At 52.1% G+C, this 25743-nt stretch overlaps 12 protein-coding genes across 12 annotated transcripts; 5 read left to right on the top strand and 7 right to left on the bottom strand.

Annotated features, from left to right (window-relative positions):
* Window positions 1-46: 46 nt before the first annotated feature.
* L3040_009435 (uncharacterized protein) lies at window positions 47-707 on the bottom strand (the record flags this gene model as incomplete). Its single annotated transcript, XM_007293452.1, has 2 exons — window positions 47-541; window positions 597-707. The coding sequence occupies 2 exons, from the start codon at window positions 705-707 to the stop codon at window positions 47-49; spliced, it is 606 nt and encodes a 201-aa protein (XP_007293514.1).
* Window positions 708-1015: 308 nt separating this feature from the next.
* On the top strand, window positions 1016-3310 carry L3040_009436 (uncharacterized protein; the record flags this gene model as incomplete). The annotated part of the gene is made up of 1 exon (XM_007293451.2): window positions 1016-3310. The coding sequence occupies one exon, from the start codon at window positions 1016-1018 to the stop codon at window positions 3308-3310; it is 2295 nt and encodes a 764-aa protein (XP_007293513.2).
* A 1815-nt stretch (window positions 3311-5125) lies between these two features.
* Window positions 5126-5802, top strand: L3040_009437 (uncharacterized protein; the record flags this gene model as incomplete). Its single annotated transcript, XM_007293450.2, has 2 exons — window positions 5126-5199; window positions 5364-5802. The coding sequence occupies 2 exons, from the start codon at window positions 5126-5128 to the stop codon at window positions 5800-5802; spliced, it is 513 nt and encodes a 170-aa protein (XP_007293512.2).
* Window positions 5803-8552: 2750 nt separating this feature from the next.
* Window positions 8553-9547, top strand: L3040_009438 (uncharacterized protein; the record flags this gene model as incomplete). The annotated part of the gene is made up of 4 exons (XM_066155963.1): window positions 8553-9055; window positions 9184-9375; window positions 9428-9478; window positions 9529-9547. 4 exons carry the CDS (start codon window positions 8553-8555, stop codon window positions 9545-9547), a joined length of 765 nt encoding a protein of 254 aa, XP_066010237.1.
* A 193-nt stretch (window positions 9548-9740) lies between these two features.
* Window positions 9741-10704, bottom strand: L3040_009439 (uncharacterized protein; the record flags this gene model as incomplete). The annotated part of the gene is made up of 3 exons (XM_007293448.1): window positions 9741-9860; window positions 10049-10258; window positions 10468-10704. 3 exons carry the CDS (start codon window positions 10702-10704, stop codon window positions 9741-9743), a joined length of 567 nt encoding a protein of 188 aa, XP_007293510.1.
* Window positions 10705-11673: 969 nt separating this feature from the next.
* On the bottom strand, window positions 11674-12144 carry L3040_009440 (uncharacterized protein; the record flags this gene model as incomplete). The annotated part of the gene is made up of 2 exons (XM_007293447.1): window positions 11674-11970; window positions 12058-12144. The coding sequence occupies 2 exons, from the start codon at window positions 12142-12144 to the stop codon at window positions 11674-11676; spliced, it is 384 nt and encodes a 127-aa protein (XP_007293509.1).
* A 768-nt stretch (window positions 12145-12912) lies between these two features.
* Window positions 12913-14338, bottom strand: L3040_009441 (uncharacterized protein; the record flags this gene model as incomplete). The annotated part of the gene is made up of 2 exons (XM_007293446.2): window positions 12913-13514; window positions 13567-14338. The coding sequence occupies 2 exons, from the start codon at window positions 14336-14338 to the stop codon at window positions 12913-12915; spliced, it is 1374 nt and encodes a 457-aa protein (XP_007293508.2).
* Window positions 14339-14378: 40 nt separating this feature from the next.
* Window positions 14379-16006, bottom strand: L3040_009442 (uncharacterized protein; the record flags this gene model as incomplete). The annotated part of the gene is made up of 2 exons (XM_066155964.1): window positions 14379-14599; window positions 14710-16006. The coding sequence occupies 2 exons, from the start codon at window positions 16004-16006 to the stop codon at window positions 14379-14381; spliced, it is 1518 nt and encodes a 505-aa protein (XP_066010238.1).
* A 780-nt stretch (window positions 16007-16786) lies between these two features.
* L3040_009443 (uncharacterized protein) lies at window positions 16787-19233 on the top strand (the record flags this gene model as incomplete). The annotated part of the gene is made up of 6 exons (XM_066155965.1): window positions 16787-16940; window positions 17036-17232; window positions 17284-17659; window positions 17819-17928; window positions 18839-18951; window positions 19017-19233. 6 exons carry the CDS (start codon window positions 16787-16789, stop codon window positions 19231-19233), a joined length of 1167 nt encoding a protein of 388 aa, XP_066010239.1.
* A 322-nt stretch (window positions 19234-19555) lies between these two features.
* Window positions 19556-20593, bottom strand: L3040_009444 (uncharacterized protein; the record flags this gene model as incomplete). The annotated part of the gene is made up of 1 exon (XM_007293444.1): window positions 19556-20593. The coding sequence occupies one exon, from the start codon at window positions 20591-20593 to the stop codon at window positions 19556-19558; it is 1038 nt and encodes a 345-aa protein (XP_007293506.1).
* Window positions 20594-20997: 404 nt separating this feature from the next.
* L3040_009445 (uncharacterized protein) lies at window positions 20998-21802 on the top strand (the record flags this gene model as incomplete). Its single annotated transcript, XM_007293443.1, has 3 exons — window positions 20998-21019; window positions 21080-21138; window positions 21242-21802. 3 exons carry the CDS (start codon window positions 20998-21000, stop codon window positions 21800-21802), a joined length of 642 nt encoding a protein of 213 aa, XP_007293505.1.
* A 400-nt stretch (window positions 21803-22202) lies between these two features.
* Window positions 22203-24744, bottom strand: L3040_009446 (uncharacterized protein; the record flags this gene model as incomplete). Its single annotated transcript, XM_007293442.1, has 6 exons — window positions 22203-22320; window positions 22380-24284; window positions 24334-24348; window positions 24419-24470; window positions 24544-24567; window positions 24627-24744. 6 exons carry the CDS (start codon window positions 24742-24744, stop codon window positions 22203-22205), a joined length of 2232 nt encoding a protein of 743 aa, XP_007293504.1.
* Window positions 24745-25743: the final 999 nt, after the last annotated feature.

Here is a 25743-nt window from a genome sequence, read left to right on the forward strand (position 1 = left end):
TCCATTCCTGCGCCTGTACGAATAAAACAGCAAGCACCTGATTCCATTATCCCTCGACAGCTTTCTTAAAAACTCCGCAAAGCCTCTCCCCCTCCCCTTCATCCTTCAATCTCTGCACCAAAAATGCCTTCAGATCTCCCCAAAATGCCTCCGTCTTCACCACCTCGTCTCCATGCCCCATTTCCTGCACCTTTGGCTCCACCTCCTCGCTGCCATCCCTCTTCAGCGCCGCCGCGCCCCCGATAACCATCACCCCAAACTCCACCTTACTCTCGTCCTCCCCTACAAGGTCCTTCAGCACCTTACTATCGGGCGCAGGCTTCTTGTTAAACAGCAACCTGATCTTCGCTACCGGGATGGACGTTTCAACGGACAGCGACTCCTTGAGGGAGAGGATCGAGGTGCTGAGCGGTTGCGAGGAGAGGGTTACGTCGAGCGGGGGATTGCGCAGGGACTTGAGGGTTACTGAAAGGGAGCGTTCGGCGCCGGGGGTGAGCTTTACTTTCTTTGCTAGGGGCTTGGGCATCTTGGGAAGAATGTACTGGTATCTGGTTAGTTTTGGGAAGACATGTAGGAGGGGCTGGAGGGGGCCGTACAGCGCTGCGCGCGGGATAGGATTTGGGGTCTTCGACATGGTCTGCGGTGATCTTTGAGGGCCGGGTGTCGAGAGTTGTGAGGAAGGCCTTTGCAAAGGAGAGTTCCGTCATCTGAATTGCTGTGGCTTATTATGTACTGATCCGAGTCTGAGTCGCGCGTAGCTGAATTTGATGGGTATTTGGCATAAAAGAGTTGTACTGAAGCGGGTTGGAACATTCAACAGCTCTCCATAAATCTTGGCAACTGGTCTTAGTCCGATAAGTAGTACTGCCGCCGCTAGAGCCACAACCACAAGCTTATCTGCCGCCTTTTTTTTTTTCTCCTTCAATATTTCTCGGATTGAAAAACATTGAGATACAGTTGAATTTCCACCCCTCCAAACCACAATTTAATCCGGTTGCATTCAAATCAACTCAAAATGGGAGTCGGACGGCGTATGAAAAAGCAGGGCTTGCCCGAGCCCCTCGACGAGGCTCATTTCACCAACCTGAAGCGCAAAGCTGGCATGTCAGTGTCCGAATCCCGCGCCGAAAGTCTTCAGTACCAGAATACGAAGAAGCGCAGGACGAGCGCCGCCGAGAAGAAAGAGAAGAAAGCCGCCACAGCTGGAAAGCAGAAAGCGAAAGGCAATGGCGCCAAAGGCATGGGTTCCCCGGTGCAGAAATCCGCGCTGAAGAAATCGAAGAAAGCTGTTGAGGTGCCGCTCCCGGACTCTGATGAGGATATGGGGGATGCGTCTGATGATCCCGAGCCGATGGGCGACGAGTTCGACGATCTGGATGCTGAAGGAGGACTTGGAGATGACTTTCTGGAATCCGGGAGTGAAGTTTATGATTCGGAGGATGATCACAAGACGCGGGCTATGTTCTCTGAGGATGAGGACGAGTCGGATGCGGAAGAGAAACTGACGGCGGCGAATATTGCTGGCTTGACTAGGAAACTCGACGAGCAGATGGCGGAAGAGGCGGCGGACGCACAAGCTGAATTGGAAGAGGCGGCGCTAAGAACCAATATTGCTGGAGACCGACCGCACATCTTAGACGATTCGGAGTCGGATGAGGAAGCCGGGCCAAAGAAGAACGAATTAATGGCTCCGGATTTGCAGCTTCTGAGGACAAGAATCAACGATACAGTGAGAGTTCTGGACGACTTTTCCAATTTGTCTGAAGAGGGGCGATCGAGAGCGGAGTATACGGCGCAATTGATCAAGGATATTTGTGCGTACTATGGGTACTCGGAATATTTGGCCGAGAAGCTCTTCAATCTCTTCCCGCCGAAGGAGGCTTTTGCTTTCTTCGAGGCCAACGAAACCCACCGTCCAGTCGTTATCCGTACCAATACCCTCCGAACACACAGACGAGACCTCGCACAGGCGCTCATCAACCGTGGTGTAGTTCTAGAGCCCGTTGGAAAATGGTCGAAGATCGGTCTCCAAATTTTCGAGAGTGCTGTCCCTCTAGGAGCCACTCCTGAATATCTCGCAGGTCACTACATTCTGCAAGCCGCTTCTTCTTTCCTCCCAGTCATGGCTCTCGCACCTCAAGAGAATGAGCGGGTCCTGGATATGGCCGCTGCTCCCGGTGGAAAGACCACGCACATTGCAGCTCTCATGAAAAATACCGGCTGCATCTTTGCGAACGATAGCAATAAATCTCGTGCCAAAGGTCTGATCGGTAACATCCATCGTCTCGGCGCAAAGAACACCATCGTCTGCAATTACGATGCTCGCGAGTTCCCCAAGGTCATCGGTGGTTTCGACCGTGTGCTGCTCGATGCCCCATGTTCAGGGACCGGAGTTATTGCCAAGGATCCCAGCGTCAAGACCAACAAGACCGAGAAGGATTTTCTCATGCTGCCTCATCTCCAAAAGCAATTGCTCCTTGCAGCAATTGACTCCGTAGACCACGCAAGCAAGACCGGAGGCTACATCGTCTACTCCACGTGTTCTGTCACCGTTGAAGAAAACGAAGGTGTTGTCCAGTACGCGCTCTCCAGGCGTCCCAACGTCAAGCTCGTTGAAACCGGCCTCGTATTCGGCAAAGAAGGATTCACAGCATACATGGGCAAGACGTTCGACAAGTCCCTGAAGATGACCCGCCGCTACTACCCACACGCATACAACGTCGATGGCTTCTTCGTATCGAAGTTCAAGAAGATGAGACCGTCGCCGAAGAACGCGACGGGTGAAAAGATGGGCGTCAACGATCAGGATTTCGTCGATAGACGGCCGATTCCCGAAACGGAGGAGAAAGAGGATGAGTTTGGTGGGTGGGAGGAGGATGAGGATGAGGAGCTCATGGAGAGGGCTAAGAAGGGTGCGCTGAGAAGAAAGGGAATTGATCCTAAGGCGAAGAGAGGGGATCAGAGTAAGAAGGGATTGAAGACGAAACCTGTTGTCGAGGAGTCTTCTGCTGCTGAAAGCGCTACGAATGGGGCCGCACTACCCAAGATCAACAATGATGCTCCTGAGAAAAGGCAGAAGGGCAAGAAGTCCAAGCCCGGCCCCGAAACCGTGGTCGACACCCTCGCCGAGGTAGCTCCGGAAGTACTGAAGACTAACGGCGATGTCGCAAAGCCGAAGGAGAAGAAAAAATCCAAGCCAGCTGCTGAGATTGCTGCAGTGGTGCCCCCCGTACCAGAACAGGCGAAAAGTCACGCAGAGAAGCCAAGGAAAAGGGAGAAGAAAGACAAGAAATCTAGGAAGAGCCTCTAAGCAGCACGGGCAATTCGTACAATCTATTGGCGTGCTTGCTTGTATGCATCTATCTGGTGGAGTCTTGGAGTTCGCGGATGTCATTGTATCCGCCTCGTGGTGGATTTGGGGGATCTAGAAATAGGAGTCTAAAATGTTCAGATATTCATAGCTAATCATGTTTTTGCATGACTGGGTTCTTGTTTTGCTCAGATTTCTATCAATCTTTTTTATCAGTGCTACTTGTCCTCTTCGATCGGTAACCGGATACTTCACTATGCAGCGAAAGTTCAAGAATCTGCCGTTTTAATGGGTAGTTCGAAGTTGGGCATTTTGTAAGTCTCGCATCGCACAGGATCATGTCTATTTGTTCAAAGGTGGCGTGGAGCAAGCTCTTTTAATCAGTCCGCTACCAAAGAAGTCTTGCAGTTGACCGAACATTCGCGATAGCCCGAACCGGAACGTATTCTGATCTAGAATTTCCCGTCTTCCCATGTACTTCTTCTTCTTCTTGTAGATACTCCGGCCTTCTTCGGGCACTTGCTTTTCTTGATGTCCGAGTTCCACTACAGAAGCGGCGGGGGAAGGTCTCGGTGGATCTCCCTCTGTACAGTCTTGTCTTGCATGACCCGCCCGAGTCGAGGGATCTAGTCCTTGGGAGAGGAGACATGCTCACCGTGGAGTGCGGAGTAGAAGCCTCGATCGATACCATACCATACGATACGATACTCCTGGAAGAAAGCCCTCCCACACGACCATTTTTTTCGGGAGCCGAACGAACGATCAGCATGGATTTGAGGGTTTGCGGCGGTAAGCCGTGCATCCTCGATCTCTAACGGGCAGACTAGCACGTTGATTGAGCGTAGTCGTGGGGGGTAGTTGGTGTCGTCGCAGCAAGCAGGACTGCATATGGCTTCGTTCCTAAAGAAACTTGCTCGTCGCTGGTTAAGTAATGAGTGATGAGGTCTTTTCTACGACGCGTGACTTTTATTGCCACAGGGGCGAGTCCGCTGTTGTCGTCGGCCTTTGGGCTTTCCGTATGGCGCACATGTTGCGCAACGCCTCCACTGGCGTGGGAATCATCGGGCGTGGGAAACTGGGAAGGCGCGCTTGGTATCTTGAGGGCAGAAATACATATATGTAGGTGAGAACGAAGCAACTGGAGAGATTGGAGACGGGAAAGCAAGCGGTAAATAGAATCGTTGAATGAAGATAGGCTCGATTACATGGGTGTTATCTACCAGGCTGCTGCTGGGGAAGAATCCGACATTCAGGGACTGTTTGTTTTCGAGCTCCGGAAATGGAGAATCGGGGATGTGGGGGAGGGGTGAGAGGACTTGCAGATTCGGTGCCTCTTTTGAGCGGAAGCTGATGTTATGGATAGGTGGTTTGATTTGGGGACCCTGCTTGCTGGAGGTCGCGTGCGTTCTGCTTTGTATGGCAGCAGAGTTCAGTTGGCTTCTTGCTGCAGTTCGATTTTAGATTGTGATCCTGAAGAAGTCTTCACAATATGAGTATGGGGGGTTCTTTTTTTCCCCTTTTTTTGTCTTCCGGATGTTCACTCTCAATAGACAGCACGAGGGCTTTGAATAAGAACTATATTCTTCCTTCGTCAATATCGTATCAAAAACAGGTCCGTGGTATATGGGGTCATTTTATCCCCATCTATATGTATATTTCGGGTCTATTGCGCCAGTATCCAGGAAGCCTGACGCAAGCAAGTCCGGTGTGGAATGCCACTGTGAACTACGGTCTTTGTATCTCCCCCGAAGCTTCGACACGCGTACCCGTTTTCGTGCCGTGAAAACAAACGATTACGGAACAAACAGCACCTGGATGGAACCGAGATCCTCCTTCCTGTTATCAGTTCCTCGTTCTGAAACAAGATGCTTGAAGAATAGAACTAAGGAGTCCGTCCTACTTAGAGCGCAGAGTTGAAGAAACTGTTATGTGTATATATATATACATCTATATACAATTTTGACATCACTCGCCGCTCCTCGACAATCGATAGTGATAACACAGTGCCAGTGATAAAACGGTTGCCGAACTCTGATCCCACACAACCATGAAGCCCCCCGAACCCAACCGCTTCTTTTACCGTCATCTCCCGGGACGAGATCCAAGGATCGCGCCGCATCGTCTCGGACCCGCGCTCGATCGTCATCGACGCCGCCGTCTACGCCGTCTCATTCGCCGAGCTCTCCATGGGCAACACGCAGGGCCGATCCCCCCCCACCGCGCACCACCACTCCCACTCCGGGCGGCCCGATTCCCAGCTGGCCGTGTCCCTCTGCGCGGTCCGGTTCGCGCTCGAGCAGCTGCGGTGCATGCACGCGACGCTCGGCTGCCGGTGGCGCGTCTCGCGCGCGATCACCCGCACCGAAAGTGCGGCGGCGGTGGGGATCCTGGTGTTTGAGATGGTCGACTGGAAGCTGAATGGGTGGGATGATGGTGAGGGTAAGGCGGTTAAGAATGGGGATGTTGTGAGGGGGATTGACTACCTTACTTGACTGAGACGCTGAGGGAGAGAGGGCTGGTAATCATGTTCTGTGTGGCGCCGATGGAGGATATGGACCAGGCTGGAGAGGTGGCGATGATGTGTCTGCGGGTCATTTCGGGAAGATTTAAGGGGAAGTTTCGCAAGTGGCTCTACCAATCCAAAAAGTTGTTTTGAGTGGGCATGTTGGTGTTCTGAGATCACTCGGTGTAAAAAAAGCCTGTGAGCAGGGGGGGCGGTAGGCGAGGTTTGTATGTACTACAGTAAACAAAACTCGGGAACTTCATCGCGCCCACGATCATCCGGGAATTTGCGGACTGTAAGTCAATTGTTAATGATTGAAATTGCCAGATATGCTTCCCTCATCGCCGATGTCTCACCCATTCATTGTAGATCATCTGCTTTCCCATTCCTGTCTCTGCATTTGGTAGGACTGCTGAGCCGTACCTTCCCAGAAGCGGCGCTGACCGGACTTCAATATTTGTAAAGAAAGATTTATCACAGCGTCAGTCTGCACGAGAAAGTGGAATCTCTCCAGACTCTTTTCTGTCACAGCGGTTTAAATCGCACCTGCGCAAATACATTTGTATTATTTAGCAGTGTAATAAACAGTACAATTCCCTCAAAGCTATAAGCCAACAGCCGCTCTGGTGTACAGTGATTATTTTTAAGATGGCGACGTTATTAGTTAAGGGTGCAGATGGTGCCTACAAAATCCACGTCAATCAATATCCTGCTGGTGCACCACAGCTCCTCCCTCCAACCAATCAATACGAGCGTTCCCTCGCTTGACAGCCCAACTCCGGCAATAAAACAAAAACACCCCCCAAAACCCAAAAAGATGAAAAAGATGAAAAGAGCGCGAAAAATCCCCCAAAAAATTGCGAAAAAAAAGAGTAAGTTCGCAATGATCCCCCTACCGCGTACTGCTAGGTTTCCCATGAGCCGTTAAGTAGGGCACGGCACAAGGCGGGTTGCTACATCTTACGATCTAGCCCACAATTCTCAAACACCGGGGTGGACCCCAGTAACCGTTAGGCTAGAGACGCTGGCATTATAGATCAATCACTGTTCTAGCTAATGGCTCCGTTGTTTTGCACGAACTCGGCCATAGCAACACAAACAGATCTGTGGGAGGTTTTGAGTACTGGGGTATATGAAGAAGACATTTAGATTACGGTGCGCGCACAGGGAGGGTTTAGCCGGGGGCCGCGAGCCGAGGGGAAGGAGACAGAGGCTTCGATGGAATTCTACGCGGGGGGAGAGTCGGCCCGGGCCTGCCTCTTCGACTTGTACCTATAGATGTACGGTGTCGGAGTCGGCGGCGCAGACGACTTGTACGACCGAGGATTTGAGTTGAGATGTTTACTGTCTGATGGGTGCTTTCTGGGGATGCAGATTACCGGTGAGCTGCTTTACGATCTGCGAAGGCCTGAGAAGTGCGCGCCGCTGATATCTCTTTCGCAGCTACGGGGTCTTATGTCCACAGGGCTTATCACCAATACGAGACCTCATGAAGCAGAGATACGGGCTGCGGGCTACGAGATACAAGCTACAGGCTACAAGCTACAGGCTGCATGTCGGGCTATACATATACGCACTCCTACTAGTCTTGCACAGATCATGACCCATTCTATCTGTCTGGGATCGGAGAGAGCAGAGTGGTCTTCAGAGCTAGCTATAGGAAGCCAGCGGACAGGACCGGCCTGACTGTTCAGTTCCACCGGGAACTGCACGAGAGGATGTTACAGTTGCATCCAATCGCCATTGGAGAGGTACCTTTCTGATCAGTTAGTTGACACTTGAAAGAGGACCGAGAGAAGCCAGGAATGTGCGTACTCTTCCGGTGGCACCAATACGTAAGAATCTACATCTCTGAAATCCTCATTTCATTCTTTTTCTATATAAGCCTGCTGTTTTGTGGTTTGGAAAAATGCTTGGCATGATTGGCATATTGCAGATCCAGCCACCGCCAGCCGGCGCATGTAGCAAAGTTTGGACGCAACTTTTGGCTGATCTCGCAGAGTTGCTGATAATGGCTTCCTGGGTGTGCTACAGTCGCTGGTACATACATGGTGTTCTGAATTCTGGCAACTAGAAAGATGTTATGCGCCTTGTTGATGTTGACATTTGGTCGGTTGCATAGCCAATCAGAAGCAGCTTGTCCAACATCCCCTTAAATCCCCCCTACCCCCCCAAAAGATAGCCCCGAATTGAACACAGATGAGACTCATTGCGAAGAATCTAACAGCACAGAACACGAGTATGCCCGTGAGTCTTTTGCTTGCCCAATGGAAGCGAATCAACAGAGGGCGGTATAGTCACGTGATAAAAAAACTCGCATTGCAGGGATCAGCCCTTAATGCAAAAAGATTATCATGTTACTTTTGTTTGCAAATAAGAAAGACTATATCAGTTTGCTCTTGGCACTCGGGTCCGTGCAGCAAAGAGATGAAAGCTGTACTCTGTAAAGAAGATGTTACTTGTTGTCCGTTCGTTTGCGCTCTTCTTTTTGTCCACAAGTTCACGACGCACCAGAAAAGGAAAAGCTCGCTCGCTCGCTGCTCCCGGGACCAGATCTACCAGGGGACTTCTACTTACTACCTCCACCACGGACCTCGATCAGCATCAACACCAACACCAACACCTTCACCATCTCCAATCCACGTTTCGCGAAAGTCTACCCCAACGTGCCTCAATTCCTACCGCTATTGCTACCGCTACAGCTACAGCAGCTCCCAGCCTGCAACCCCCAGCACGACGATGGACTACTACGCCGACATCAAATCTGAGCTGCCCGAAGGAGACATCGGCGAGATTCTGCGCACGGGACGTCGTCAAGACTCTCGCGCGCGTTCATCCCACCAAAGTCTTGCCTCACGTGTCGGCCACCTGACCCGTACCGGGCGGATCACCAAGGTCCGAAAGGGGGCTCCCCGAGCACCCCTGGGGCCGGGACGCCTGCCCGTCATGAGCGCGGCGCCGCGGGCCGAGCGGAGGTTCGACACGGAGCGCTTCGGCATGCGTGCCTTTGATGACTTCGAGAGTGGGCTCCGGCGCCTCGAGACCGATCGGTCGAGCATGGTGGTGGCGGTCCACGGCGCGTGCAGGAGCAACGGGAGGGCGGGTGCGAAGGCCGGCTATGGGGTTTTCGTATCCGGGCTGGCCGAGGACCTGAATCGCAGTGGCTTGGTGCCGTATCTCAGCCCTCAGACGAATCAGTACGCCGAGCTGTTTGCCGCCATGAGGGCGTTGGATGTGGTTCAGTAAGTCGGGTCCGGCTTTCCTTCATCTAGATCACGAGAAAGCGGGCGAGAAAAGAAAGCACACCTTCTCCCCCGTCGCCAGATGTCTGCTCACGTACGTACGTACGTACTAACTGGCTGCTGTGTAGCGACCTGATCATCGCCGGGGAAGACCTGACCCACGTGGTCATCAAGTCGAACTTGGAATACCTCGTCCACGGGCTCAGTGTGTCGATCTGGAAGTGGGTCGGCAATGGCTTCATGAACTGTCAAGGGGTACCGATGGTCAACGGGAGGGCCTTCAAATACCTGCACGAGAAGATCGTCTTGCTGGAGCAGGAGTATGGGACCCGAGTCTCCTTCTGCCGCGTGGACCGCGAATTCAACGAACAGGCTACGGCGCTCGCACATGATGCCGTGCGGTAGTATTATGATGGACTTTTTGTAAATACTACTCGATCACGATCCACTACTGCTTTGCTGACACGGGTCAGGTCAGATCAGATCAGATAAGCAACAGATGTAGAGAACATCGTATAAAATGTTAGGCACATAGCAGACAGAGCACGCAGAGCAAAGATCAATGGATGATGGAGTATTGGAAATATCAGAATCGGTATCAACACGCCAATTCTTTTTGTCTGTAATGAATTACCTAGGCGGTTCTCTGCCCATCATCTCTGCCACTGGTACCTAGGTAACCAATCTAGAGCTTCGTATCGATGGCTGACCACGCCAGCCTGTTGGCTTCCCTATTCATAGGCGCATCCCGCGAGTCCAGCCAGAACTTGACCGCAATACCGGACCTCTCCAGATCGAGACAGACCTAGGAACCTCGGAAACCACATCAGCAAGAGCGGCTTTGGTGAGATAGATGAAGACTTCAGAGGCATTGCGATGCGGGTCGCGGGCTGCAGGTCGAGCTGATCTCGGGAGCCAGCTCAAAGTAAAAGATCCCTACCTACCTAACCTGGAACCCTGGGAGGAGAATGTGGACGACGGAGCCTTACTTACACGATGCAGCATCTGAATCTCTCGGGCACACGTCACCGCCTCGCCACCCGCATCCACATAGCCATCCCTCTCCCAGCCCCAGACCAAGTCGTTCGCAATCCGCGGGATGTACGCCAGCGCGACCTTCACCACCACCAGGCCAAGCACGATCGTACCCCGAATGTCCCACACAGCTTGCAGACCCCTCCTAGCCGCGAAGATCTCGGCGCCCTGTGCCATACCCGTTAGAACCTGTCAGCACGCCATCTCTCTCTCTCTCTCTCTCTCTCTCACACACACAAAAACACACACACACATATATACATAAACATAAACCCACACGCCGTACACAACCAAGCGAGATCCCCCCCCCCTTCCAAAAACAACACCAAAAAAACAAAAAAAAAAACAAAAAAAAAATCGTCAAGGGCAAACAATACCTTATTTCCCCCCGTCAGCACCTCCCCCGGAACAGGCCCCGCGAGGTCCCGATCGTCGAACTTGAAGGAGACGCCGTACGCGCCCGTGACGGCCGTGCTGTGCCGGACGCGGGCGCGCACGGCGATGACTACCGCCGAGGAGGAGGAGGAGGAGGCTAGTCTGCAGACGTCGTCTTTGAGATCGTGGATGATGCGGGCGTTTGTGGGGTTGAAGATTCGGTTGGGGCGGCTTTCCATTTCTTGAGGGGGAGGGGTTTTTTTTATCTTCAACTTTTTTGTTGGGGTTGTTTTTGTTTTTGCTCTTGTTGATATTTCTTGTTGTTGTCGTTGCTCGTTTGAGAAAGGGGGTAGGGGGTTGGGGGTTGTTGCTGATTGCTTAGAGAGGCTTGGAACTTGGAGTGGTGGCCGGCCAAAGTAGGTACGGAAGCTGGGGAAGGGAGGAAGGAAGGAGTGTGCTCGGTTCGGTTTTTTCCCGAGGCACGCCAGAGGGAAGTAAACCATGAATGATATATATCAAGCCGGAGCATATCACACTCACTCACTCACTCACTCACTCACTCACTTACGACTTAGAGCTTTCTCGTCTTTCTTGATGAGAATTTACTTCTCGGCTGTAAATTATCCATCTGTCTATCCTATCTCTCCCCCCCCTCCTCCCCCTCCTCATCCCCCCCCCCCCCCCCCCCCCCCCCCCCAAAACAAAAGAAAGATGACTAAAAAGTCGCAGCTCGGAAAGCATGGCAATCGGGAGCAAAGATCCGGTAGTTCGAACAACAACAACAACAACAACAACACCAACCACCACTCTAATCAGATTCTCAGAATCGGTCTTGCTACCTGCCACTTTCTCCGCGGCTACCTATCCCCTCCTCTGCCTCCTCCTCTTCCGCTCGAAATTCCGGGCGGTGGTCGCCCGTATACGAGCCTCCCTAGTCATCTGCATGCTTTACCACAACACACACACACACACACACATAAAAAAAAAAAAAAAAAAAAAAAAGAAAAAAAAAAAAAAACCACTTCGACACCATTCGACAACCGTCGACCTCGAATCGCTTGACGGTCCGAAAGCCCACTAAAACCAGAGCGGTCACTCTCCCGTAATGATATGATAGACTTTTGAAAAGTTGTCCGTTTGGGAAGCGCGCTGCCAGAGCTCGGCTCGGCGCTTGCTCTTGGGTGGTCTGGAGCACAGATCGGTTGAAGTCAGCGACCGGGGTTTGGAATGATTAAGTCGCATGCGTATTGTAGGCATGAGCCGGACTGGGTGATGTCCGTAAGCAGACCTCTCCTCTCGAAAGCCTTGGAAGTGTACAGCGCGGGTCCTCTGTCTGCTGCTCCGCGTCTTCGCATTTGCTGTGTCCGCAAGTCCACGCTTCCCTGTCCATGATCTTGGACGGAGCGCCAGAGCTTGGTCTGTACAGTGGGGGGCTTGAGGCCTGGGGCGAGGTCGGTACCTTGGAGCTTCTCGAGAGCCAGCGTTGCCGCGGACAAATCCGCGGGCTGAGGTTCACCGTTAGCATAGATATAGAGATACATGGATACATACATACTCGACTCCTTAAGGCCATAGCAGAGGGGAAGACTTACTACACGCTTTTTCACCTCTCCTTCGGGAATGAGCGCCGCGATATTACGCGCAACCGCCACAGGCAGACTTTGTGGTTGCGTCGCCATGATGAGGCGGAGGACGAGGCCGAGGTTGAGGCCGTCGCGTCGGATTGATTGATTGACTTGAGACCCGTTGGTGAGGTCGATCGAAGCTGGACTAGACTGGGAGCGAGAAGTGCTGGCTGGGCTGGGCTGGCTGGGTTGAAAGAGCAAGTCGGAGGAAGAGGGAGCGGAGAGGGCGGCCGAGACTCGATATCTCGCAAGATGTAGAAAGCCAATAGCTCTCGGCTTCTAAAGCCATGCGTACACCACCCACCCACCCCTACACGTGACTAGAGCCACATAGAATACTCCTTTCCTTCTCCCCATGGATGGGTTGACCTTGATACAGAGGAAGAATCATCTCCATCGACGTGGTACTGCCACCCAGTTTGCATATCCTCTCCTTGAGCAAGGAAACTCGAGAGTATGATGCTATGTGTGCATTTCGTTGACTTCAAGCTCAGTAAGAACAGTTTTGCATCTTCCGCCAGCCATTCCGTGCCGTCTTACAGCAGACACATCCAAAATCAGGAACCCGGGCCACACTTCAAAAGACGTACAAGAAGCGAATTCCCAATAGCGACCGTCATTAAGTTCATACCAAGTCATATCATCTATCCCAAAGGACCCGCTGAGCTACCCCATGCCATCCTTCGATGCAGCGCAAGCCATTAAGAGTAATAGCAAGAATGCAAGGCACCTAATAGCTCCGTTTTTTCTTGCAGCGCTTATTCCAAAAATACCAAAAATGTACAATCCACCCAGAAATGCTTTTGGGCGTTCGGGCGAGGTCTAGTTGACGACATCTCTGATGCTCCACCGCCAGTTGTCAGTGCCCCTGTCGAGAGAGGCACCGACCCATTTCTCACACTTTCGCCGCCATCTCTCCTCCTCTTCTCGTTGTCGTCTCACAAACTCGGGCCCGACATCGAATTCTTCGCCGACGAGCCATTCGTCTTTAAGTGTACTTGCACCGTCGCTCTTCCTACCGCCAGCTACGCTGGCCTCGTTCGTGGGATTATCTTCGAGGTCTGGAACATCCTTGAATACATCTTCTTCGTCGTCCAAGGCGTCAAAACCATCCATCGTATCGCCTCCCTCGCTCTTGGAATTTTGTTTTTGGCTAGGCATCTTGAGCCAGCACATGCGCTGTGGATCAAAGACCATACCGCCAACAACTTGAACATTTTGGCACGAGTTGACATTCTGGATAAGAGCAGGGCGGGGAGTGGCGTTTTCCTTTTCACGATACATTTGCTGCTCCTTCTCTCGGGCGATGTGCGACGGAATAGAAGCGGCAGAGGGCGAAGGAGCTGGGATATCGAATGGCGTAAGCTCATTCTCGTTTCCTTCCCATCGGTATGTATAAGGGTTGTAGTACATCCCTTTGACAGCTATCAACTGTTAGTGACTGATTTCTAAGAACCTGTAAGAGGAGTAACTTACATTTGGGGTTGTTGGAATTTCCCAGCGGCTTGATAAGCTGGGGCTTTTGAGGCGGGCCCCTCATCTTCTTGGGCTTGACCGATTGAGCATTGACGTTACTGAGACCAGTGGTCGCAGAGACCTTTGCCTTCCACTGATTCGTAAGAGTTGCAAGTGGAGCTCCCTGGGCAGACGGGACGCGGTGTGCAAGCGAGTGCTCCCTTGCCATCCGGCTTGCATTCGTATCACGAGCGAATCTAGGCAATTCATCCCTGGTCCTTGCAGGCGAATAGGGTGTCAGAGGAGCTGGTGTCGTGGTTCGAAGAGGTGGTGTCTCCTGAAGTATTTTGTTGCGAAGACTTGAAAGCTTGGGAGGCCCTCTTCCGATAGGTTCCTTGACAAATTTTTGCTCCGTGTCTTTCGAGGTCGGTAGGTCATCGAAACCATCTAACTCACAGCCGTCGCCAAAATGCCTGCGTCGCACAGGTTTTGTCAAGGTTCGCTTGGGTGCAGCCTCCCGAGCTAGCACCTCGGCCCCTCTCGGTCTGCGTGGGCTGGGAGACCGCATAGTCGATCGAGAGACCGCTCGAGATGAAGGTCGAAATTCGATACTAGTGTTGGAAGACTCGGAATCATGCCTGCGTAAATGACGGGAAGTTTTAATGGTGACATGCTGTGACTGGGAGCTCGAGGAGCCGGCGGGGAGGAAAGGTGCTGGGTGCTTTCTTGCATGAGACATGCTTGATTCAGCACCACTGCGATCCCGTTCGACAGGGGTTCTGGGCCGAGACATCGTATTGTTTCTGCTCAAGTCTGTACGGGAGGGGGGTCTCTCATAGCGTGGTCCCATTGGCCTCGCTGGCGAATTCGGGAAGGACCTCATCGTGGGCATCGATCGCTTGAGCTTCAGCAACTGTGCATTGGTCGTCGTTGCTTCCTTGCGAAGAGCGGTGATAGATGGCTTGCCTCCCGGTTCTCGTCGCCTCGGTGTTGATGGGGGAAACGCCTGACCCGATGATGGCGTTGTTGGTGTAGCAACGCTTGTGATAGATGACTGAGACGAATGTCCACGCAATCTGGAATGAGATCTACGGCTGCTTCGCAATATTGGCCCGCCACTTTCCGATACAGGTTCAAGAGCTGAAGGTTGTCGTTCATGCCCACCTAAAGGACGAGGCAGGCGGGAGGTATTTGTAGTCGGTGCCGGTGTAGGTTTGTTGGTGAAAGTTAGAGAGACGGCAGTCTTGGGACGAGCAGGACTTGTCTGACGAGTCGTTTTCATCTTGATGTTCCGATTGAGCGTGAGTTTTTTGGAGTCAAATACATCGCCGTCTCCGATCTCGAGACCAGTGAGAAAGTCTTCCTTGATTTCCACACGCTTCGCAGAGAGCTTCTCGCTGGTCGGGTGATCAGGCGAATAAGCTTGCTGTCGTCGTTTCAATATATCGTCAAAATGAAGGGGGCCACTTGGAAGCACAAGTCCATCCAATCCTTCATCCTCGCTCTCGATCGTGAGCGAACTAGCAACGCTTGGGCTGAGAGCAGTTGTGGATGAGCTTCGGTTCGAAGTTCGGTCTCTCTTCGTCCCACCATGCCTCGTACCCAGACTTCCGCCCTCGCCCCATTCGTCCGTGTCGTCATGGAGACTGGCCGGCGTTTTTGGAATATCTCGGCGGGTGGAGAGCCTCAATGGTTCATTATCCGCCGGCAGTTGGAAGTCTCCTTCGAAATCATCGTCACCACCTGCGGCTGCATCGTTTCTTCTGGGAGTAGGCGGTGTGACCAGGGGTAAAAGCTTGGGAGCTGAACGACTCTTGGAAACCTTGATCGTGTCCCCTCCATCTCCAAAGAAATCGCCATCTTCCTCATCACGGAAGCGATCGAGCATGAGGTTAGACGATGCCATCTTAGACCTTAGATCGGGCCGTGGATTCGAGTTGAACTTTGGTGCAGGCTGTTGCGGCTTGCCAGGGCTGGAATGCGTAGATTCCGCACTGACTTGACGCAGGGCGTCAGGGAAATTCGATGCGTCTTGTCGCTTGATTGTCAACCCGCCTTCACCCGGCAGCTCCAGATCTCCGTCATCCCAATCATCCTGAGTGATTTTCTTCACTTTTTTTCCTCCGAGCCTTTTGATCGTTCCACCCATTAATGCAGACGCCGGTACGTTCTGTGGTATGGGTATTCCTGCCCTTTTTGCTGTTGCTATCGCGTCGTCCGTTGACGTCTGGTCGTCTCCGGGCACATGCACTTGCTTCTCCTCATCTCCAAGGCTCGAATCGAAGTCGGATCGTGTTGACAAGCGGGACGACACGGAATCCCTGTGATGCGTCGCAGTGGTCGCTAGCGACGCGCTTCGAAACGTGAAATCGTCCCCGCCAATATCCAGATCGTCGTCGTCCCAGCTCTCCATCGGTTCCTCCACCACCGCCTTGCGCGGTCTTAACGTCAAGGACTCCATTTCGAGATATGTACTACCAATGCGAAAACTAGGTAGCAGTTGAGTAGGTGGGCAGGCGTGCTGGCAAGACCCAGTTGAGCTGCCTGCCTATGAGCTCTCCGGATGCGATGAGGGGCAATCGCGCAGCTATCGAGGCCCTGAATTCATGATCCTCCAGCAATAAATATCGTTGGTTGCCGTTTTAAGCAAGGTTCCTCCTGGTCGGCGGGGGATGCGCTCGCGGTTGTCGTTGTCGTTGTCGCGGTGAGGTGAGGTGTCCGTTTGTTGTTGCCGGGCCAAATTTTGCTGGCTATGCCCCCTTCCAATCCCTCCAGCGTTCGCAATGTTCGTCCTGTAACCTGAGGGCACCTGTCGGCCTGTTTATGGTGCAATTCTGCGAAGTATTGCGGGGTCTCTAGATGGGGCGGATGTCGTCGTTGTCGTCGTGGTTGCTAGTTGGTGGTTGATGGTTGATCGAGAAGGTCGTCGTATCGATTAGCAGACGGTTAGATAGATGGCTGGGCGGGCAGTGGCTGGATACGGGTTTTTGGCACTAAGCCTCAACGAGGTTTTTTTTTCTGCTTAGTCATGGTCACGTCAATTTGACGCGCTCGACCGACGAGGCTGCCACTGCCTGTGCCAAACATAGAACAGTAGCAGCCTCGTTGTCGATACTCTATGATCCTCAAAGGTCCTCGCATAGTCAGTCCATGCCATACCCCTGAGAACTTTTTTCTAATCCTGCAACCATCGCAACCCAACAGAGGCCTTATGCTCCCTGAAACCGCTCTCGAGGCCAATATGACAGCCCAGGGCTCGGTCGTGGTCAGACTCCCTCGCGCCGGCCACGGAGAAGACCCATCCTTCGTACTGCTCCAGGTGTCGTCGGCCGGCAGCAACCCGTTGGACGTGAACTTGGTTGGAACGGAGAATAGTACTTTATTCTCGGCCAAGCGTAAGTTGGCCTTCTACATGCGACCAGCGCGGGCCAGCCCTAGACGCGGCCTCTGATGCATTAATGGAGACTGATATCATTTCTGGTCTGCTTAGTAAGGCACAACCAGATTGCTACGCTCAAGACCAGTAAAGTCAGCCAGGACGAATGGGAGAATGTATTGTTATATATTCTCCTTGGCATAGATGCCGAAGGCAACCCTACCCCCACACCAGAGGACATTGAGGCAGTAGCGAAAATTGATTCGACATCCATGACCATCAGCATACAAAAGAATATTGAGGGTATCACGGTATGTCTCCAGGTCTTTGTTCTGGGTGTCGTTCGTTGCTGATAATAACAGCAAAAACTTGGAATCATTACTCTCGCAGAAAACGAAAATGCGGCCGGGGATCTCTACGAGTGGTGTGGCTCTGCTGTTCTGGCCAAAGACAGTTTAATGAACTATCTTCAAAGCTTGAAGGCGAAATTTGAGGAGAAAGACGCACAAATCAAAAAATTGGAAGAGAGTCTGGCAGAGATGGCCCAAATGAAGCACGAAAACGAGACACAGCTCCTGCAGAAATTCTCCCTGCTATTGAATGAAAAGAAGCTGAAGATCCGAGACCAACAGCGACTCTTACAGAGTTCCAAGGTCGATGCCGCGGCCGTTAAAGAAATGGAAGAGACACGATTAGCTGTACGGTCACGACCTGCTGGAGCATCCCGGAAAGGCAAGCGTAAGGCTGCCAAGCCCGCAGAGGAGGAAGATGAAGAAGACGAGGACCTTGTGAAAATGAAAATCGATAATGACGATGATGATGACAATAATGATGACGAAGTTAATGACGATGATAAGACAGGGCCTGATTCAGATCAAGAGCTGAATTCCGACGCAGAAACAGCAGACGAAGCTACTGCATCGGAGGATGAAGACGACGAACCTTTCCCACCTACAACGAGAAAGTCTGCCAGGGTAAAGGCCGCTGTGAGCAGCCAAAAGATAAAGGTAAGTAACACACCCGAGCCTGTCAGTAAGCCGGCCGCTGCAACCGCAAAAACTCCAGTTCTGGAAGGCTCAGAAACAGAAGATGAAGACGACGAGCTGTGATGAGTAGGACAATTGGACACGGGATTTACGAGCCATGCACTGTAATGAATTTACGACTTTATGATCATCGTCCTTTTAAGTATTCAGGAAAAGAGGGTTCCTTTGGACGAAGACCAGCAAGTAGTAGAGGTATCAATTAGCACAGTTCTTTTTTCTCTCAGGCCTACAATTCCCTTCGGACTAGTAGGTCTCAGAATTCCTATGCTAGCCATCAAAGATTATATATAGTGTAGAGGGGCACCTATATCACAAGTGTGCATCTAGTACCTATGCACTCTCCGGTGGGACCAAGACCATTGCCACTCTCAGGATCTTGCAGTGAATTAAAATAAGATGTATATATCACATCATATCGATTCCACATGTTTCGTCAAGTACGGAGTATGTTGAGATTTTCAGGGCGGAAAAAAAAGGCGAGACCTTGATTAATGCACTTCGCTTAAACCAAGGGGTTCCGTCGCTAAGTCAGGTACTGGTACCGGTAGTAGGTATCTAGGTATGGATCTCCCCCTCAACCGCGATACGGAGGTTTTCGTCCGTAAACAAACACGACCGCCCTTGCATATCAGCTAGCGCCCATTCCTCAAAATTGAAAAATTGAAAAATTGGCAAATTGAAACACTGAAAAATTGAAGAATTGAAACATTGAAAATTTGAAAAATCAAAAAATTTAACACGTCGAAGGGGAGTTGGGGGAGAGCCAACACCGGGATCAAGACATGGATCGGATCACTGCTGATATAACAAGCTTCCTTAAACTCATCGAGTTTGGAACATCTCGCTCTTCTCGGAGAGAATCTCGCTCCAGTTCATCGCGAAAAGCTCACCCGTTTCCCTCCGCCAGGATGATCTGAACGGACCTGAGCCCTATTCGACTAAGCTTGTAAAGTTCCCCCCTCGCTTCCTCTACTACGAAACAGTGTATGTTCCTGGCCCACCCTTTCCTAAACAACGCGATGGCCTGCCTGACCACAGCACACCACCAGACAGACTGCCATTTGCAAGTTGACGATGCCGAAGACCCGTCGCTCTTTTCTCACCAATACGACTCCACATCCATCGCCGCATCCGGGCACATCTTCTTCTGGACCACCGGGCACTCGTACCTCACGCCCCAAGGATAAGGACTCCAGCAGAGACCAGATGCCGTTTAACAGACCCGAAAGAAGATGCATAACAAGAGCCACGCTTTGGGCAGCATGACAACTCAAACTTGGACTTGGAAACCCCCTCAAATGTAGGCAAAAGAGGATGAATGGAATTCAAAAAGCAAAATTGCGAGGAAATCCCCAACCATCTTGATTCTCCGAAATCAACTCATCGTCGACTCCTGCCGACGTTTGAGGTCAATTAAGCGAAGACTAATGATTATACACTACCAGCTCAAGTAATGGAACAAATCGTTGACAGCACTTGCGTAGTGGATGCATATGTTCATGGAGAAATGTAGGATTCAGTGGAAAAATTGTGCAACGCTCGTCTGTCGAGCCCGGAACGCCAACGCTCAGTATGCAAATTCCCATCATCACCCAGAATTCTCACCTCCCTGCTGCTCCCTCAGCCTCCTCATCCTCTCCTCTGCCGCCTTCGCTAAAACCTCTCTTCTACTCATCGCATGCAAAGGATTCTGCCCACTGCTCTCCGCATTCACACCCGGGCTCGCTCCAAGCACAAACTCTCCTCCCGTCCACGCTCCGTGATCATCAACCTCTTCCTCGTCGTCATAAGCGCCCCCGTAAGAGTCTCCAATCGTGTGTCCACTCTTGTGATAATCCGCCGCATAGACCTCTTTCTCAATCTGCCTGCACAGGTCCCAGAAAGCGCGGTCATGGTTACCGTGCACGTTATGCGCCAACTCGTGGCAAAGCGTCTTGCGGATCGTGTTGTAGTCTCTGTATCCGTCATACGCATCCGTTCGCAGACGCAGCTCGATAACTTCTCCAGCATTTCGATTCAGACCGAGGGTGCGTGTAGTGCCTTCGTGGTTTGATTCCGTGTGCTCGATGGGATTCATCTCCGTGAGAAGCGGCACGGTAAACTTGTGCTTGCGCATCGATGCCTTGATTCCCACATCATCCTTCAGGCGCTGCAGAAACGTGTGCGACTTATCCGGGTTCGGCAGGTACGGTAATGGCCGCAGCGTCAAGAATGTGTACTGGCTCTCTTCTTTCTCTCTCTTCCAGTCATGAGTCTTGTATGCCTTGACCTTCTGCGCTGGTCTCGCGCCTCGTCTGTTGACTCTTCGTGAGGCCTCCTCTTGGGCTTGCGATATGGAGGATGCTTCTGCGATGGTGCTACCTAGCAGATTGATCTTCTTGTCTGCGACGGTGGAGAGCAAGAGCGCCGGGTCTTTGAACGGCGGTTTCAACAGGCCGAGTTTGGCGACCATGAGTTTTTGGTTGGAGGCGGGTATTGAGAGCTCGTCCGCGATTTCGTCGGAGAGGTCGAGGATTGTGGCGTCCGAGGGGAAGGAGTATGTATGCGACACTCCATGGTATATGAAAGTGATGGATACTAGCTCCTGGTTGTCAGTAGAAGACATGTCGTGGGTATCTGTCGCCATTTTGGCACGACGAAGCGATTTGAAGAAGGATGTTGCAAGGAGAATATGTATTTATTCATATACAAAATTCCTGTTCCAATCTGTGATTACCTATCTATATAGAAGTTTCCAGACCAGGCTCCTCGACGGGTTCGTAATCGCCACCAGCGTCGAGTCTCAAGTCTTGCCACCCTTACACTATCGCGTCTAAGGCAGCCCCAATTTTAGACTGCCAAGACTGTCAGCCGCGCCAAGCGCCCACCCATGAAATCCACCTTAGCTGTCCTCATCCAGCGGAAGCCTCATTGCGCCGCCATCCATTGACGCGGACATCAACCTGCTGCTGAGACGGAGCAGACCCTCGTTTCCTAACCTGCATTAAAGCTATACGCAGATAGACCCCCAGAGGCGCTCAACCATCCAGCATGAATCTTTTCCGGGTACTGGGTAAGTGGCCGGTTGATTCGGCCGTCAGAAGGGCACAAAAGTGGCTAACAACAATCGCAGGAGATCTCTCCCATCTGATTTCGATCCTAATCTTACTGCACAAAATGACCCAGACGAGCGTACGTACCCCCTTCCCTTCAACCCAAACCCATTGATCCAATGCGCGTTGGCGTATCTCCTTCTCGCGCAAAGCAAAAAACTAAAAACGGAACCGCATTCCAGTCCTGCTCCGGCATCTCCTTCAAATCCCAAGCTCTCTACCTGATAGTCTACGCAACCCGCTACGTCGACCTCTTCTGGACCTTCACTGACAGCGCCTACAACACCGTCTTTAAGCTGCTCTTCCTGGCCTCGTCCGGCTACACCATTTACCTGATGACGACGGCCTACAAGCCTACCCACGACCCCAACATAGACACCTTCCGCGTCCAGTACCTGCTCGGCGGCTCCCTCCTCCTGGCCGTGCTCTTCCCCTACAAGTACACGCCCTCGGAAATCATGTGGACGTTCTCCATCTGGCTGGAATCCGTTGCCATCCTGCCGCAGCTGTTCCTGCTGCAGAGAACCGGGGAAGCGGAAACGATCACCACGCACTACCTCTTCGCGCTGGGCAGCTACAGGGCGCTGTACATCCCGAACTGGATCTATCGGTATTTTGCCGAGGGCCACTTTGACGTCATCTCCGTGCTGGCTGGCATCGTGCAGACGGTGCTGTATTCGGATTTCTTCTGGATCTACTACACGAAGGTGTTGAAGGGAAAGAAGTTTGCTCTTCCGGTATGAACAAGAGGCTGCTTAATTTGAAGGGCCTGGTGAAGGATGAAAAGTACGAGAAGGGAGACATCCGGCAAGGCATGAATTCTATGGGTCGTGCTCCAGGAGAGCAATTCTCCCAGAATGGCATCGAACGAGTGCTGCGCATGCATGATCGGGCGTTGGGACGGATCGGACCTCGATCCCAAGGAAGGTTGACGGAGAGGCCTTCCCTTGTTTTGATGATGTATAGTAGTTAACAGGAATAAAACGGATTCTTCTCTTGATCTAAAAGCCCATGTTTGAATCACGGGTTTACACTCTCCGGGTTGTCTTTAGCATTTATTTGTATTGCACTGCCTCCCATATATACACAACCAACACCGATGCAGAGACGCAAGGAAATTCAAATTCTAATTCAAATACAAGATCACGACCCGTAAGCGACCTGGCCATGTGGATGAGCACTCGAGTAGCCCGAAGCCATAAAGTTCGTCTCGGGGTTGCCCTGCTCCTTTGCTGCTGAACATCTCGCCATGGTAGGCGAACTGTACCCCAAGTTAGTAGTCGCTCGCAACAAAACCTCGAACTCGATAAGATAACGTACCTTCTGGAAATGACGTCTGTGAAATAGAAGTTCTCAATGACCTTCTTTAATGGCTCACCAGTAGGCTTGCTGCCCTTGTTCTGGTCCACCAATTGCACCTTGCTCAACTGCTTCAAGGCGACTGGCTCGACAATATCATAGCTTGCCAACGCGGGACTGATCTCGACCATCCGGTCACGGAGCTGTGCTACATCGTCGTATGGAAGTGCTGCGCCCATGAACTCACTGGCAGCTCGAATAATCTTCCAGTCGGTTCGGGCGGCACCGGGTAATGAAGTGGCAGCACGAGTCATCTGTACACGGCCTTCGGTGTTGACGTAGGTACCGGACTTCTCGGTGTAAGCGGCACCTGGAAGAACGACATCGGCAACTTGGGCGCCACGATCACCGTGATGACCTTGGTAGACGACAAAGGCATCCTTGGGAATATCCGCAGCGTTGAACTCATCGGCACCAAGGAGCCAGACAAATTTGGGCTTGGTCTGGGCAACAGCAGCTGATGGAGTAGTGAATCCGACTTCGTAAGCACCAGCTCTTGACGCAGCACGTTGTAGGACGTTGTATCCGTTCCACTCCTCAGTCAGGAAGTTGGCAGCGTTCTTCTCGACAAAAGCACCGACCATCTCATAGATGGCTTTAGCATCAGCGTGATCAGTGACACCAGATCCAACAATGATCATTGGTCTCTTGGCGGTTTGAAGCTTCTTGCCGAAAGGTCCAGCCAGAGCTTTCTTGAGCGCAGCCGCATCGGTACCCAGGTGCTCAAATTCAAAAGTAGAGTCCCAGGATTCGCCAACAACACCAATCTCAAGATCGGATCGCAGCCATTGCTTTCTGATCCGGGCGTTCAAACCAGCGGCCTCATGTCGTGTATTGCTGCCAACAATTAGAATAGCATCAGCCTCCTCGACACCCCAGATCTTGGAGTTGAAAAGGTAGTTGGAGCGGACATCGATTCCGTGGGCAATCGGTTGGCTACCAGATGGCTGATCCAGAGCCAGGTTCTCTGATCCGACCTTGTTCGCCAAATCCTTGAGAGCGACCATAGATTCGACCTCAACAAGCTCTCCGGCAATTGCCTTGAACTCGTTGCCCTGTGGTGCAAAATCCTTGAACGCAGCTCCAATCTCAACCAAAGCCTGTTCCCAGCTCGCCGGGAGGAACTTGTTATCCTTGCGGATGAGAGGGATCGTAAGCCTCTGGGTCTTCAATCCATCACAAGCAAATCGGGTCTTGTCATTAATCCACTCCTCGTTGACATCGTCGTTAAGTCTGGGCAAGATTCGCATCACTTCCAATCCTCTCGAGTCCACCCGGATATTCGATCCAAGACCGTCTAGAACGTCAACAGATTCGGTATGCTTCAATTCCCAAGGGCGGGCTCTGAAAGCGTATGGCTTGGAAGTGAGAGCTCCAACAGGGCACAAATCGATCACATTACCAGACATCTCGGAGTCCAGGTTCTTCTCGAGGTATGTCCCAATCTGCATATCGTTTCCTCGCCCCGTCGATCCCAATTCCGGAGCACCAGCAATGTCGTTGGCAAATCGGATACATCTCGTGCAGTGGATACATCTGTTCATCGAAGTCTTGATCAGGGGACCGATGTTCTTGTCCTCAGTGGCACGCTTGCCGCCAATCTCGTGGAATCGACCTCTGTCGGCTCCGTATCTCATCGACTGGTCTTGCAAATCACATTCGCCTCCTTGGTCGCAAATCGGGCAGTCGAGGGGGTGGTTGGCCAGCAGAAATTCCATCACTCCTTCCCGAGCCTTGTGTGCCAGGGCCGAGTTGGTCTTGACGACCATTCCCGGTTGGACGGGCCACGCGCACGATGCCACGGGTTTCGGGGCCCTCTCGACTTCTACCAGGCACATTCGACAGTTTCCCGCAATCATGAGTTTTCTGGGCTATGGATCAGCCGAGATTCGGTCGGTGGTGGCACAAGACTCACTCATGGTAGCAGTATCTGGAATCCGTCAGTCAATGTGCTTCGAGCTGCGATATATATATATATATCTCTCTCTCTCCATGCTCACCTCGGAATTGTCACTCCCGCCTTCTCGCACGCTTGGATGAGAGCAGAGCCCGCTGTGGCCACCGTCAACTACCATCCATCCCACCAGGATCACGGCGATCCATCAACAAAAACACCACCACATACCTTCGATCGAGACCTGCTTGCCATCTGCCACAGCAATTAGCCACTTCCCACTGCACCCCGCCCGCGGGCCCCATGCGCCTTACCAATCGTCAGTTGGACCTCCGCCTGTCTCCTGCCCGACGTCGCAAATGTCCTCGCGGCACTCGAGCTCGGCCTGCTCGTCCGCAGCGCCGCCGACCGCGCCAGGGAATTGCGCAGCATGGTGTCCTCTCGTCAACAGAAGTGAAAAAAGGCGAAGGGAGAAGAAGGAAGAAGAAAAGTCAACACCGGTCCGTGGGAGGCTGGGTGGCACGGGTGGGTGGGGGCAAAACAATCGGAAATCTTGAAGATGGTCAGGAAGCTCCCTCTTTCTCTCTCTCTCTCCCATACTTCCTTGCCCTGCCGGTCATTTGCCTTACCTCCCGCCTGATTGGCCATTTCCCGCTGGACCCACTAGCGCCAACTTATGTCAGCATTCCACTACATAAACAAAATCCTTCCCGGACTTTCTTCTCTTTTTCTTTTTCTTCTTCTTCTCCATTTAAATTGTATTGCGCACGTTTTATTGTGGGTGGACTCGGGCAAGCTGTCGAAAAGCCTTTGCGGGTGAGAGATGGCTTGCTACTCTTTCGAGTTCTCCTCTATCTTGTGCTCTAGAGCATCCTTTTTGTTGGGGCGCTGGAATGGATGCAAATGAGAGTACACAAAAAGCTCAACGAATGCGCAACTTACCGCCGGCGCCACATGTTTACTCTTTCGAATTGGCCTTATGGATGATGATGGGAGGGATGGGAGGCATACGGGGAGGGAATGGACGGGTGGCTGGGGGGATGGATGGAGGCTCCAAGCCCATGCATGGTATGCGGACGGTGGCATGTCATGGAGTTGAAGGTGTTTACACGCTGAGTATATCTCTGCGGTCGCCATGTAGGGATTTTGACTTTCATAGCTATACAAGTATATCAACTCATGAACTGATCGTGCTCTCCTTTACCTGCATAATGACACTGTGCTTGACGTGTCTCTGGTAGCGGATCGACTCTTGACATCACGTTCATCGGGGAGAGAACATCTTGCACAAGTTGTTGTCTCTACATTATCTGATTCTCCTTGTCAGTTCGCAGACAGGCCTCACGGTCAAAAGCTTCTAATCTAGGGTACTGTACTTCCTAATGCCCTCGAACTGCAGGTCCATTCTCCACACGTGGGAAACGAGATAGA

This window comes from Drepanopeziza brunnea (assembly GCF_022702325.1).
Source record: "Drepanopeziza brunnea f. sp. 'multigermtubi' strain 214-2 chromosome Unknown ctg19, whole genome shotgun sequence".
In the NCBI taxonomy this organism is placed as follows: domain Eukaryota; kingdom Fungi; phylum Ascomycota; class Leotiomycetes; order Helotiales; family Drepanopezizaceae; genus Drepanopeziza; species Drepanopeziza brunnea.